The following is a 15271-nucleotide window of genomic DNA, read 5'->3' on the forward strand; positions in this document are numbered from 1 at the left end:
TTCACAGGACCTCCTTCTATCTTGCTCCCTGGTCTCCTCCTCCCACGCACGACTGCAAGACTTCTCCAGGTCCTCCCCCATCCTCTGGAACTCACTACCCCAATCCATCAGACTGTCACCTTCAGGCGCTCCCTGAACACCCACCTCTTCAGGGAAGCCTACCCCACCCTCACCTAACAGCCGTTCTCCTTCCTCCTACCACTCCATCCCCCACAGCCATTTCCTCCTGTACCACTACCCCCTCCCTTCTAGATTGTAAGCTTGAAAGAGTAGGGCCCTCTAACCCCTCGTGTGCTCTTTGTAGTTGCTGTACTGTTTCATGTATTGTCCCCCCCTCTATTGTACAGCGCTGAGCAAACCCTTTGGCGCTATATAAACTCGATGTAGTAATAATAATAATAATTCTTTCCTAATTTGTACTTTTTTTTTTTTTTTTTTTTTTTAACACCTTGCATGTGTTCAAAATAAAATGTTTATTTTGTAGATTTGTATGGATGGTAACACATTCCACTTGAGGAGAAAAAAAATTGTTAATTCAAATACATAAATAGTTCATAGACTGCATTTATTTTAACAGCAGCAACACAAGTAGGTATATTCATTCATTTACTTGTGTAAAAAGAAATGTTATTTATGGTGTTTCATTTCGCATAGCACTTCATAAGAAGTTTAGAAGGGCCCTGCCCAAAAGAGCTTAGTCATAAAGGCATCACAACTTAACTTTCACAGTGTACAGCTGAGAACAAAATAAGGCCAATATTAACCAGCCAACACATTTTACAAGGTACAACAATTCAAACCACCCTACCTAACCACTCCCATCAATTTGTTGCTAGGTGCAAGATTCTCAAAAACAATACATATAAGGTATATATGTATGTATATATGAGGTATAAATAAACAAAACAAAAAACCACCACAATATAGCACTAACCCCCATTCCCCAGTTCTCACACACATTTCTGATTATGGTAAGAAGAAAGCTGCATTTCTGTCTACATGATTAAGCAAATTATATCAAAGTTAGGAGTTGTAGGAGTAGAACAATTGACATTTGTTAGTAACAACTAGGGTTAGCAGACGCTCACAGACCATAAATGCATGGTCAGACTGGAAAAATACACACATTGAAGCCATGGCAACAAAAGCCCACTTTTGAGAGACAAATGCAAAACAATTACAATAAACACACAAAACAAACTTCAAACATGGGTTGTTGGTCATCATGCACAATATCCCCCCCCCCCCCCAAGGTACTTATGTAGCACTGTTAATTTCCACAGCACTTTACATACATATTGTACATTCACATTAGGCCCTGCCTTCAAGGTGCTTAAAATGTAAAGTCCATAAGTCGCATTCATATTCTAGGGGCAATTTAGACGGGAGCCAAAACAAATACCAGCATGTGTTTGAAGCTTGGGATAAAAGCCACACAGGCAGAACATGTAAACTCCATGCAGGTAGTGCCATGGTTGGGATTTGAACCAGTAACCCTAGTGCTGCTAGGCAGCAGTTCTAACTACTAAGCCACTGTGCTGTCACATGCCTGTAGATTGCAACTCGGTGATGTAATCAGTCCTAAGTCCTTGGGCATGCTCAATGTAACAAACGTATTTTAAATGGAATACAAATGTGGCGCTGAATAAGCAAAATTCACAAGGCTGCTTGTCATTCATGAGTTAAAACATATGGTAAGATTTGCAATGATGGTGGAACCCTCCTACATATAACTACTTGTTTTATTTGGGCATTTACATATAGGTGGTGGAATTCCATACGGTTCTATGTTTGATTTATGAACTGTTCTTTTTCTTTATTGGTGTGTCACTGTGGAACAGTGCTGTTACCCTGTTTTTTTTCATAATTTTTATGTACATTTATGATGTTGGGGCACATATCACATTTTTTGGAATACTATTATGATCCTTGTTATTGGGATACATATAACCAACACACATCAAATTTAATAACAGAGCACAACATTTTGTATTCCTTTTAATTTTGCTTCAGCTCTGGTATTGTGTGTGGTTCGTGAAGACAGCTGTGGGAGTCTGGATATAGATTGTTGTTAGCTGCTGAGCACCAAGTGCAGTTTTTCTACTGTTTAGTTAATATATTTCAAAAGTCTTAAGTCCCTGGACATGATCAATGCACATGGCAGTACACACATAAGTATATATATTCAGAGAATATATGCTAAAAAAAAAAAAAAAAAACATGGACAACTAGCATTATTTATAAAGAAACAAGGAAAAAAATATTGTATAAGAAGCAAAAAAATAAATAAAATTACAAGGAAATCAAAAAGTTCTTAGAATGTCAGTGTTTCTGTGCATAGTAAGTGTTCTCTAGTTACAAGTATTGATGTGTACCATTAATTTAAAAACAAGTGTGTGTGTTCGTGTAATAATCACAGAATCAGGTTCACTCTTTTCAATGACATTTCTAGGCTTGCCAACAAATGCATTTACTATAGCACTTTAAAAAAACAAAGTGAAAGCAGTTTTTAGTTTTACTGGTCTAGGCATACTCAGTCATTTCACAACTGAGATGTTTGAACTAGGTGAAGTCAGTGCCTGTTTGGATTTTTTTGAAATATTTCACTTGATACAGACAAATCTAGAATTCTTTTAAAGCAGTTATTCTTTAAAATGTCCAATATATGTATAGGAAGTATAAATTGCTTGAGATTATGTCGTCATAAAGATTTTTCTCTGCTTTGCACCTGGTTCTAAGAGGTGAACTAATTTATACCGTCGCTAAGTTTTGTGAACATTAGTAAGTTCTAAATTGACTATTTGTGGACTGAGTGCTTTAGTAAATCTCTTCTCCGCCTAAAAGTAGTCGGTCATGCAAGGAACTGCGACCATTTGCATTTAAGGTCCTTAGTAAATCAACCCCAATGAGTCAGATCCCTTCAAAAGGGATGTATCCACCATCAGGGTAAACTCCTGTCTAATTCAGAAGGGGTCTGGAACAAGGTCTGGGGCCTTTCACTTTAGGTGTGAAGACTTGCTATAAGTTTCAAAACGTATGGTCCCACATGGGTCTGATGTCAGTACAAATGTGCAGATTATTCTGGCTTATGCAGGCCATAGACAGGTCGGCCGCTAAACGAAAAATACGTCGTTGCTGCCACCAATGCTTGCGAAAAACGTCCGTTTTTCGTAGATTTTCCAGCATGACCGATAAAAAGAAATGAGATGAAACGCGAAAATCGGCTGACGACATTACTCCACGAACGGTGTGAAAAGACGACCCATCTATGGCCTGCATTAGTTGGTATGATGCAGATGTAACATCCCAAGAGCATCTGATTTTCTTGGTTTGACTGCGCAGGAATATCCGCTCAGATCAGTCCCACTGCATCTGGTGTGAATGGATCCTGAACAGGGCCTAACACCTGCAAAGTCTGGCCAATCAGCAGTCCACTGTCACTTCTTGCAGCTTTCTTACTGAAAGCCCATATAAGGTACAGGCAGAAGACTGGAGGATGTGTGTTCAGGAGTTTGACCTTTGCACTCGCAATCAGCTGATTACAAGTGCAATCGTTTGCAGTTTCTCTGGGAAAAAATAATCCACTTTTTTTTTCCTGCGAAAATATAGGTGCATTTATTTTTTACCTAAAGGTCAACTCGGCCGTTCAGGAATTTTATTATTTTACTTTGGTATCTTCAGTCAACTCTTTATTGAAATACAAGAACTGCATACAGATCGGTGCAGCCTTGATAAATGAGCTGTACCCGTACCCCACATCATGGGAACATTATGTGATGTTCATTGGGGGTTTCTATGTGTGTGCTCACCTCACCTGGGCAATCTATGAATATTGGGTCAATCCTGAAAAGATTTTACCCCTCTGAGAACTATTGATGAACTTTATCCGGTGAAAAGAGTTCACAAAAAGTGCACTGTTCAGTAGTGGTTATTTGTGTCTGTCGTAAACATTCTGTTTCTCAATTCAAAGATTCTGCTGACAGTTTTTGAGTCTCTTCTTGCTCTTACAGGCCCAGCTCTGCAACCAGCTATTACTTCAATTTTTATTTGTCAAACTGCAGATAATTGGACTAGGACAAAGGACAACAACACAATCCTATTTTCCAGGACATTGCTATACATTGGTTGCCTTTTTCTTGTGTGGAGGTCCTAGAGCAAGTTATGACATAAATTTCCTCAATGGAATGAAGCACCTCCTACATTTACATGTGTTCACTACACCAGATCGGTAGGAGTTCCCTGGAGATTCCAGTCTTCGAAGATTTTTAGATTGAAAGCCTCTGCTTAAAAGCTCTTTAACCCCTTGCCTACAAGGCACTTATACCCCCTTCCTGCCCAGAACAATTTTCAGCGCTGTCACACTTTGACAATTGCGCGGTCATGCAACACTGTACCCATATGACATTTTTATCATTTTTTTTTAGACTGATAGAGTTTTCATTTAGTGGTATTTAATCACCTCTGGGTTATTTTTTGCTAAACAAACCAAAAACAACTGAAAATTTTGAAGGAAAAAAAAAAAAAGAAGCTTTTTCTTTGTTATAAAATTGTGTAAATAAGTGATTTCTCCTTCATTATTGTGCGCTGATAGGCGGCAGTGATGGGCGCTGATAGGCGGCAGTGATGGGCGCTGATAGGCGGCAGTGATGGGCGCTGATAGGCGGCAGTGATGGGCGCTGATAGGCGGCAGTGATGGGCGCTGATAGGCGGCAGTGATGGGCGCTGATAGGCGGCAGTGATGGGCGCTGATAGGCGGCAGTGATGGGAAGGCACTGGTAGGTGGCACTGATGCACACTGATTGGCAGCACTGATGGGTGGCATTGATGTGCACTGGTAGGCACTGATAGGTGGCATTGATGGACACTGGCAGATGGCATTGACAGCTGGCATTGATGGACATTGATAGGTGGCACTGCTGGGGCTACACTGATCATCAGGGCACACTGATCATCAGTGCACATGTCCCCTCTGAGGGATGCCGATTACTGGCTCTCCTCTCGAGCTGTCAGCGTGACAGTTCGTGAGGAGAGAAATACCGATAACCAGCATTTCCCTATTTTCATGCGATCAGCTGTGATTGGATACAGCTGATCACATGACCGAGCCGACAACTGCGGCCTTTTCCATTTATCGGTGATCTGTGTGTCCGATGGACACAGCGCATCGCCGATCACCGTGGTTAGAATGGGAGGATGTCATATGTCCTCCCAGAACGAGAGAACCGCCTTGCGCCCGTCATTACCTTATTACCTTATTGCCTTCTGGTTTACTCGTCATACCTTTTCAAAGTACTACCAAGTGGACTTCCAGTCTTCTACAGATACAACCTTTGGCCGCAAGTTCTTTCAGCAGCTTGTTGAGTTTAGCATGTTGGCACAGTTCTGTTTGCCTTCTCTGTGTCTATGAATAGTAAGCATGTGTCCTGTATTGTACAATGATGTTAAAAGAAATTGTGAATTACTTTTAACATCTGTATCTTGGAGTGCAATACAGGACACCCGCCCATCTGTTCCGGTGTTCTGCATTTTTTGTTACAAATCTGAGGACTCATGAGGTAAGATTATATGGGGACACCCTGAGGGTGTGTTCTCAAAAGCTTTGCCATAGTCCAGTCACCTGAAAGTACCAGCCTATAACCTAGGGTCTTTGAATATCAAGTATGTGTCTTGTATTGTACTCCAAGATATAGTGTTAAAGTGGAAGCCAACCTTGTCTTTTATGTTTACCCTACAGGTAAACCTTTAATAAGGCTTAGGTACTGTAAGTTGTCAGAACTTTAGCTCTGAAAAAAGAAAAAAAATCAGTATATAATTTATGAAAATAGGTGGTGATCTGGAATTAAGGAGATTCCTTACTAATTTTCATAAATCAACTGATAACCCGGGTTCTTTGTGTTAAAAGAGGAAATAAAAAGCAATAATGTGCAAATATTTTTATTAATATCAGTGCAAAATAGTAATTAAAAATATATTTGGTAATGATAAAAATCAAATCAGAATAGAAATGCAGTTATCTAATAAAAAATAATGGTTACAAATTTAAGCTAGCAAATATTATCAAATATTCGTGAAATGGGACCAAAAAAATGCAGTGTAGGAAACTATCAGTAACTCAGCACACTATGACAAAGGATATGCAAAGTGACCACGTGATCTCTCTCTGTACTCAAATCAAACCAGCTCCGTGATGTCGTCATGGAGGAGTGGAAGAGGACTCCAGTGGCAACCTGTGAAGCTCTGGTAAACTCCATGCCCAAGAGGGTTAAGGCAGTGCTGGAAAATAATGGTGGCCACATAAAATATTGACACTTTGGGCCCAATTAGGACATTTTCACTTAGAGGTGTACTCACTTTTGTTGCCAGCAGTTTAGACATTAACCTCCCTGGAGGTTTTCCTGAGTGTAGCCTGGGGTAAAGTTTCAGCACGACAAGCGGTAACCCCGAGCTACACTCGGGAATACCTTGCAGTGTTGCTCCGGGTTCTCTTCTTTACTTACCTTGTCCTGCACTCCCGCGATGTCCCTCCTGCAGTGTCCCCGTCAATATCCTGCGGCCAATGCTGGCATCTGTCTTCTGGGTTCCGTTCCCTGCGAAGTCAGGACGTACGGGGATGGAACGGCGGGAAATTTAAAAATGTGATTTAAGTGACATTCAAAATCACATAGTAAAACATTACCGCACCAAACCATTTCACATACATTTTGTCCTTAGTGCTTTGTCCTGTGCCCTGCCTGCATTTTTACCGTTCTTTCTGCCTGGAAACTGAGAAATGTCCATGGCTTCCAAAAAGTGTCCCTTTAGGTCAAAAGCGGTTTTAGACCAGCTAGAGAACAGCGATAGTAAATTAGAACTACTTGCAGAATTGAGTGATAATGATTCGTGGGGAAATTCGTCATCAAACACTGAAAACGATTTTGCGACTTTGCTCAGTGATGTGCGAACCTGGCGCTATATTTCAAATTTCAGTGTTTTTTTTGGTTTGATTATATTATTGAATTAAATTTATTATATTATTTTTTATGATTATTAATTTATAATTTATGATTTCGTGCTTCAAATTGTAACATACCGGGGATGTTTACTAGGCTCTTGTTCGGACAGATTTCAGTGAGTTATTCCTAAAAATTACAGGCCTACAATAAAAAAAAAAATACATATTTCCATGCAAAAAAATGTACCGCTTTTGAGCACACAAATAATAATCAGACAGCTAGGGAGGCTAATGGCTGTGTGCGTTATTTTGAGGGGACAGCAAATTTACACTGTTATACAAGCTGTACACTTACTACTTTACATTGTAGCAAAGTGTCATTTCTTCAGTGTTGTCACATGAAAAGATAGAATAAAATATTTACAAAAATGTGAGGGGTGCACTCACTTCTTTGAAAGTGTGTATGTGTGTATATATATTTATTACTTAGGAAAATATTCACTTCATGCAATATTTATACAACTGACATTTTTTTGTATTCACATAATCCTGTATACCATATATAAGGTACATTTAATATTCTTTTAAAGATGTTGATGAAGAAAAAAAAATAGTGAATAGTTTTGTCATTTAAGTCTGAGACATGGCCTCCTCAATTATGCTTATCTTTTGGCTATCTGGTATAACCATACCCCCCAAATTTAATACCTGGAAAAGTATGCTGTAAGAAATGAGAATGTCTGATGTTAGTTTTCAGAAACCATAAAAATAGAACATAAAGAACAAAATGGCTTCCAGCATTCCCATGTTACATTATGTAGAGATGAAAAGTTCAAGCATTACAGTTTCATTCTGTGTGCATAGAATAGTTCTGACAAAATATCTCCTAAATGTGCACCGTTTATGAGTTATTTACTGTAGCAGGGCTGGTGCACTCTCAATAGATGGTGTGCCATCCATTGAGAGAGCTGCGCAATGGCTGAAACTCCTCATGCGAGAGAGTGATATTGTCGCGGCTTTGTCAATCAAATGGCTGCTTCCTGCAATCACAGAAGGAAGACCTGGTGAAGATGAAGCTTTAAGAGCCGTGACAGCGCTCCGCTGGAGAGCTTTGATTTCAGGTAAGTCTTTCATATTGTGCTAGTATGGGATGTTTACTAGCACAATATGCTTTTAACTTGTAGGGAGAAGTTTTCTAATGCTTTAAAATGATTTTTTTGCTTTAATTTCCCTTGCAGCTTTCAAGTAATGTCTGATGACAGCTCTTTGTTGCCTACTGGAAATAAATCTAACTGTTTAGATGTTGTGGCGATGCATGGAAATGGTGCAACAGATGTAACAGAGGCCACATATTCCATGGATTTTCAATGCGATCTTATGGAGATGATGAAAAATGAGTATGACCTAGAACCAGAGTACCAGCCGTGCTTGGAAAAAGTTCATTCTGGCAATCAGGCAACAAGCATTCTTTCATTCAGGAAGGAATCTCTACCACGTTTGGTGCCTAATCCTGATGTTATCATAGAAGAAATTATTGACAGTGGCCCAGACTGTAAGTTTGTTTTTTTTTCGTTTTGTTTTTTTTAAGCCATCTTTAATTTATTAGCTTGATACAATTTTATTATTTCAATATACTTGTGTGTAGAAACATTAAAATGGGCTTTGGAATACAGACTTAGTGATTAGCATAAATTTGGCAACCTATGAACCTATTGTTAAGAAATAATTTACCTCCCTTTTTTTTTCTGCCATTTTAGTCTAAATAGATTTCTTTTTTTTACTTTTTTTTAAATCATTTCTGTAAGTGGGAACAAATTGGGAATTTCTCATATCTCTTATGAACTAATCATTTACCCTGCCTGTGAGTTATGCGGCTGGAGAGAGAGGTAGATGAGGTCTTGTTTTGTGTTTTTCCTAAAATTAAAGGGAGTGTGGTATTAGAAAACCAAAAACGTACATACCTCCCTGCTGCGGAATCAGTCTAATGCTACGTCTGTCCCCCGCAGGCTCTAAATCTGAGCACTGAATGATCACATCGCTGATCAATCAGTTTTCATTTTTCTCTGCCTCTACTTGTAGCACCAAGGCTGGGAATATGAGGTAGGAGCTGCTAGCTCAAGCTCTCAGCGGTGCTCTGAGAGGCTGAGCCACCTTTCACACATGCATCTGGGTGGATCCTGACAATTTTTTCGGATCCTTCTAGAGCTTGTAGCACTTATGTGATGTCAGTCAACAGAAGGCTTCAGTCCATTTTCGGCTAATTCTTAGTCACAGGAGAGCAGAAGTGTGTGCATTCCTTCTGACCCACATGAGAATTATGGCCAAAATGGACAGAACTGACTTGGTTTTGTAATTCTAAGCGAAAAATGCACAGTGTGATGTCAGAATGGTAGGAACTCTGTCACATCAACAGTAATTTTTTTTCCATCTAAAGGCACAGGGCACTTCATACTAATGGCTATTTGGGTTTAAACTACCACCCTTGGGTGAATGGATACTTGCTAAAATAAAAAGGCAGATGTTCCCCTTCTAGACATAACCACTCCCTGCTGAACTAAGGCTGCATTCACATTGTTCCATTGTAAAAACGCGGTAAGCATGCAAATGCATTTTTGGCACTTTTTTATGCATTTCTGGAGGGCTTTCTGGTTGCCTGCACCTGTGAAAAATAGACACATACCTCCAAAAAGTGTTTGCATTTTTGGAGTGTTTTTGATTATTGCTGTGTTTTTCATTCATGTCAGTGGGTAGCTGTTTTTTTTTTTTTGTTTTTTTTTTAAAAAACGCACATAAGATATAGCAAGCAAGACTTTTCAAAATGCTCCGTGGAGTTTTCCATATGATTTACAGGGAAACCTTTTCCTTGTGTTTTTTTCTTTGTGTTTTTAGTAAAATACATTAGTATGAAAGCAGTCTAAGCCTCTGGTTTTTAGATAGTGTCCTTTTAGGTGATTGGGTTTGCCTACAGATGTCACTCCTAGGATCTCCTTTCGTGGGCTTTACCCTTAATTTCTGGCATATCCCCCCTGCTGGGGTAGAGAAGAGCTTCATTTGTTTCAGTTCCCTATGGCTAGATGCCCAAGATGGACTGTACCCGGACCCCACATGGAAGAACGTAGGCTGCCTGTAATGTTTCTAGTTGCCGCTAAATCCTGCAGGTAGTGATCTCTTTTATATCTATTATGTATCCAGTAACCTTACTGGCAGAGTCCAGGGCAATGATCCCCCAGGGAAGAATTTAGTCCCTGAAGACTCTGCAGGTTGTGCCTGCTTTGATAGTTAAGCTTTGGGCCTTTTGTTCTGCAGAATGGGCTGCTGAATGCCTCTGTATAAGTGGGTAAGTGCTCTGTGCTTAATAGATATATAAGTGCTCCCTAGGCAAGCCGCAGAATGGTGCATGACGACATTATAGATATATAGATATATAAGTGCTCCCTAGGCAAGCCGCAGAATGGTGCATGACGACATTATAGATATATAGATATATAAGTGCTCCCTAGGCAAGCCGCAGAATGGTGCATGACGACATTATAGCATGCACATTTCGTTTTTGGTTCCCCTGATGTGGTTCAGTCGCTGGCTGCCAGCTACTACTGTGCAATACTGCTTTAGCAATTCAGCAACTCTGAGGCACAGTCCTTGCACAGCTGCAGCAGCCTACAGTGCATCAGTACCAGCAGGCATTGGAAAATTTGTCTCTGAGGGGGGCTTGTCACTTCAGTGTGCTGGCGTTTGGTATACACAACACGCCACAATGTACCATGCTTAAACAAAAAAAAAAAAAAATTAAACTACTGCGTAATCAGCAGTGAAAAATTTAGCTAACAGTTATATTTACCAGTATTTTAATCTTGTGTAGTCAAATACCTCATATGCAGATTATAATCACAACAATTACATAAATTAATAAAAATTATCGTAACCAGTTCATAAATTACTGAAAACATGAAAGTTCAGTTTACAGAAGCAGACATTGAGTTTTCCAGTGCAGTACTTGTCTCCATCACCACAAGCATCCTAGGAACAGGTTCCTACCTCCTAATGTTGACCTTTTAAATTAAAAAGTCAAATCTCACTTGCTCTCATCAGCTGGGATCAGCTATATTGAAGGTTCCTCCCTTATCTTCCTCAGTAAACTCATAGATGCATATGTAGGAAGGTAGTGCAGCGCTCAATAACACTCTTATATATACAAAATGGCAGATACGTTGGAATAGACTTATACTGCAATAAAATGTCATATACTGAAAGCAAATAAACAATGAATAAATACAATATCGTGATAGATATTAAGCAATAGCAGTAACCATGCCCCCCTCACTCCCACTCTATAAAGTGTAAGGTGGGCTCAGCTAGTCAAAGTGGGTAAGCACAGTCCACAAGATAAGTGATGGTGTTTCAACACAGTAAAACTTCATGCATTGTGTATAATAACACAGAACATTCAGTGCTGGTGCGTAACTCTCCTCCTCTGGCTGAATTGCCCCCTCACCTTCACTCTGTGGCTCAATGGGCCTATGCGCCTTCAAGATCACTAATAGGATCTTTAATCCAATGCTGTCAGGTAAGCTCCTCCAGACATCTCATCTGTTGGGGATGGTAGGCTGGATACCCTGGCTCCTGATCACCGCTGGGTGTACCACTCATCCAGATGTAGGATATATATAAAAAACTCTGATAGTGTAGTATGCCAAAGTAAAGTGCGTTTTTTGAAGAAAAAAAGGATTGCACTTAAATAGGGATGTCACAGAGATTGCTTCCTCCACACATGCATGGGTGTACTGCATGGGAAAAGTGCCCATTTCCTGGGTATAGAAAGATAGCGGCCGTACCGGAACATTGTCATCGCGTTCCGGATGCTGCGTCCTCACGTATCTACGCGTTGCGTCACCGTACACGTGACTTCATGAGGATCCGTCTCTTAAATTTGTGAATATCAAAGGTTTTAAATTTATTGAGATTAGGCGCAAATTTCAGTATACTGTCCAGGACCCAAACAAAGAGGGAATCTTCAACCTGAGCAGTAAAGTCCTAACCGATAAAGAACTGGTGCTACTGAACAAGGGCTTGAAATTTGCGCCGAATATTTAACACCTTTATTGATATTCACAAATTTACGAGACGTTTGGCTTTAACAAGGTATTTTTTGAGTAATCCACTGACACGACAGATTACTAATCAAGGTCAACTAAATATAAAATCATCGCACCTAAGGAATGCCTTCCTTTTCAATCCTCCGGCTCACTCTCACATTACCATTTTTAAGAATATGGTCTTAAGGGATTTAGAGAAACTAAAGATAAGTAACTGGGATTCAAAAGGCCCTAGAGAAATGGATAAATTAAAAGATGACTTGCTTAAGGATAAAGACCTCGACATCCGCCCAGCAGACAAAGGGGGTGGAGTAGTGGTTTTGGATAAGAAAGATTACCTAACACAAGTACTTGATATATTGAATGATGGGAATACATATAAGGTGTTACATAATAATCCACTTATCCCTTATAAAAAGACACTTAAATGTATTCTTAAAAGAGGTTATGAAGTAGGCATATTGAACAAAAAAGAGAGTACCTGTGTCCTACAGCTCCCAAATTACCCATTTTTTATTGCCTACCAAAAGTACACAAGAATCCGGTTAAACCTCCGGGCAGACCGATAGTGAGTGGCATAGGTTCGCTAACCCCACGCATAGGCGAATATATCGATTATTTCCTGCAACCACTGGTCAGTAATACTCAAGCTTTCTTAAAAGACACAAAACAGGTGTTAACAGACCTAAAAACCATTAATCTACAACATCCCACTTACCTGGTGATGGCTGATGTAGCGTCTTTATATAGTAATATCAAACACACGGATGGAATGTTAGCAGCAGAGTTTTATCTAAATATGGCAGATGATATCCCAACCCCACAGAATTTATATTAGAACTCTTAGATTTTGCAATGACGCACAATTATTTCTGGTTTGGAGACAAGTATTATTTACAGACCACGGGTGTTGCCATGGGGGTGAAATTTGCCCCCAGCTTAGCCAATCTGTTTATGGCTAACTGGGAGGAGGAGATAATATACTCCAGAGATTGGCCTGACCTAGTTTTTTATAGGCGATATATTGATGACATTTTACTCCTGTGGAAAGGCGACGAATTTTCATTGACCAATTTTTTTAACGCTCTTAGCCATAACAGTTTAAATATTAAATTGACCTATAAGCACAGCTATTATGAAATTTATTTTTTAGATTTAACACTTTTTAATGAAGAAACGAGAATTTTAACTAAAAGTTTTTTTAAAATTACAGATAGAAATAGTTGTATCCCAAAAAAACAGTTGCCATCACCCGAGATGGCTAAATGGGATTCCCAAAGGACAGTTTCTACATATTCGTAGAAATTGCGACAAAATGGAGGACTACATAACTCAAGCAAACACCCTCAAACTACAGTTTGTTGAGAAAGGCTACAATATTGACACTCTAGATAAGGAGATTCAAGAAGTGGGTAACCTTAGTAGAGAGAATCTCCTTGTCCCTGGGGTTAATCGTAAGAATGAAAGATTCTGCCCTTTCATCACTAATTATTTGATTCACTACAAAAGAGTATCAAGAATCATTAGGAGGAATTGGTCCATTCTTAAGAATGATCCTATATTGGGAGAAGTGTTACCCAGCCACCCAGAAATTACGTTCAGAAAAGCCCTCCCTTTGAGGAGCACCCTGGCACCGAACATAGTTAACCCACTAAGACAGCTCTCTTTTAATTTTCACCATAAAGGATTCTATCCCTGCAATCGCTGCATGCTTTGCGTTCACAATGCAATTCACAAAAAAACGGTTAAGAGCTTTCACGCTAACGTCACCGGGAAAACATACGACATACAAACAGCAATAACCTGTTATAGTACTCATGTCGTGTATTTACTTGAATGTGCCTGTGGTAAACAGTATATTGGTAGAACCATGAGACGACTACGAGACAGGCTCAGAGAGCATTTAACTAATATTAAAAAAGCGGTATATGGACCATTCGGTCTTGATGCATTTTCGGGTTGCCCTTAACAAAAACCCACACGGTCTTAAATTCATTGAGATAGATAATATAACTAGTCATTGGAGAGGTATTTTTAAGCGCCAAGCAGTGTCGAGGCTCGAAACCAAGTGGATCTGTCTATTACTGACTTCAACACCACTTGGCCTTAAGATTGACTTAGATAATAACTGTTACATTGATACTAGTTAACCCTCCCCGTTCCGAAATGTTACAGCAGTTCAGTATGAATAAGGATTTTATCATACACTATAAGGTCTATGGTTGTGATTTTATGGAGTTTTTATGGATAAATGCTCCATTAAAATATATATCTTTAGCTACTTTTTGAATATTATTTTAATAACATCATTTGCACACATTACGTTAGTCTGGCGGCTAATACAGACGCTATATTACCATAATTTTAGATGCTTGTGTCATTTGAATATTGTACTAATGACAGGTCCTTGGCCTTCCATCTATATTACTTTAACCAATTATTCCACATTATGTTGTTGATAATAGACAGCAGTGGTAGTATGCAGTACTCACTAGCTTATATTTTTTATCCCATTTGCATACGAAGTACTTTTAATATGATTATGATGCTTTTATGTTTAGATATGTTATAATTTTATTACCTACACATTTTTATATTTCTATATATTTACACATTTCTATTGATTATGAATGCTTTTAGTTTTACATGTCCAAAAGTCACAGTATTGTGAATGTTTTACCCATCTATTTATTTAATATACATGTGGGTCTGCGCATGCCATGCAAAACGGTTTTTTGACTTGCTGGCACTTGTAGTTCTACTGCCACACTGAACAACTCTATCTATATAGATTAGGATTGCCAACCTTCCATAAATATGGTCTAATGGCATAACTAATCATTAGATCAGTTACACACAGTTCCTGGTCTCTTTCCCGTGTTAATTTGATCAATTTATCATTAGATTGATCTATATTAACAGTAAGCCTTTGGGCAATAAGTAGAGAGGCAGTTTCCCCACTCCTCCCTAGGATCTACAATGTCTCCAATATAAGTCTATGGAAGGATTGGACTTCAAGAAAATGGCCACCGCACGAGCGATCTGCGCATGTGTGGACGGACGGCGCTGACGTCACGGCTATCTAATGCGCATGTGCCGCCCACAGTATATAAGAGCTGTCACTGAGAGTGGCCAGCTTCCTTTGAAAACGTGCCTTAGTACGAAACATGTCAGGAAGTTGCTCTCAGTGACCCTACCACGTGGACTCCTTAGTTGGCCAGGGGCCAAAAGTGTTATTTGAAAGTGT

General features: G+C 39.4%; 1 protein-coding gene across 1 annotated transcript in view; it reads left to right on the top strand.

The window, feature by feature from the left end:
* RNF17 (ring finger protein 17) overlaps window positions 1-15271 on the top strand; it is a 458697-nt gene that overhangs the window by 49915 nt on the left and 393511 nt on the right. The window contains exons 6-9 of the mRNA XM_089666019.1: window positions 8170-8483; window positions 11874-11980; window positions 12198-12371; window positions 13238-13436. Coding sequence (XP_089522145.1) covers window positions 8170-8483; window positions 11874-11980; window positions 12198-12371; window positions 13238-13436 — 794 coding nt within the window. The remainder of the gene's footprint in view (window positions 1-8169; window positions 8484-11873; window positions 11981-12197; window positions 12372-13237; window positions 13437-15271) is intronic.

Source organism: Staurois parvus, unplaced genomic scaffold (genome assembly GCF_062004578.1).
Source record: "Staurois parvus isolate SC_StPar_1 unplaced genomic scaffold, SC_StPar_1.0 ptg000050l, whole genome shotgun sequence".
Classification (NCBI taxonomy): domain Eukaryota; kingdom Metazoa; phylum Chordata; class Amphibia; order Anura; family Ranidae; genus Staurois; species Staurois parvus.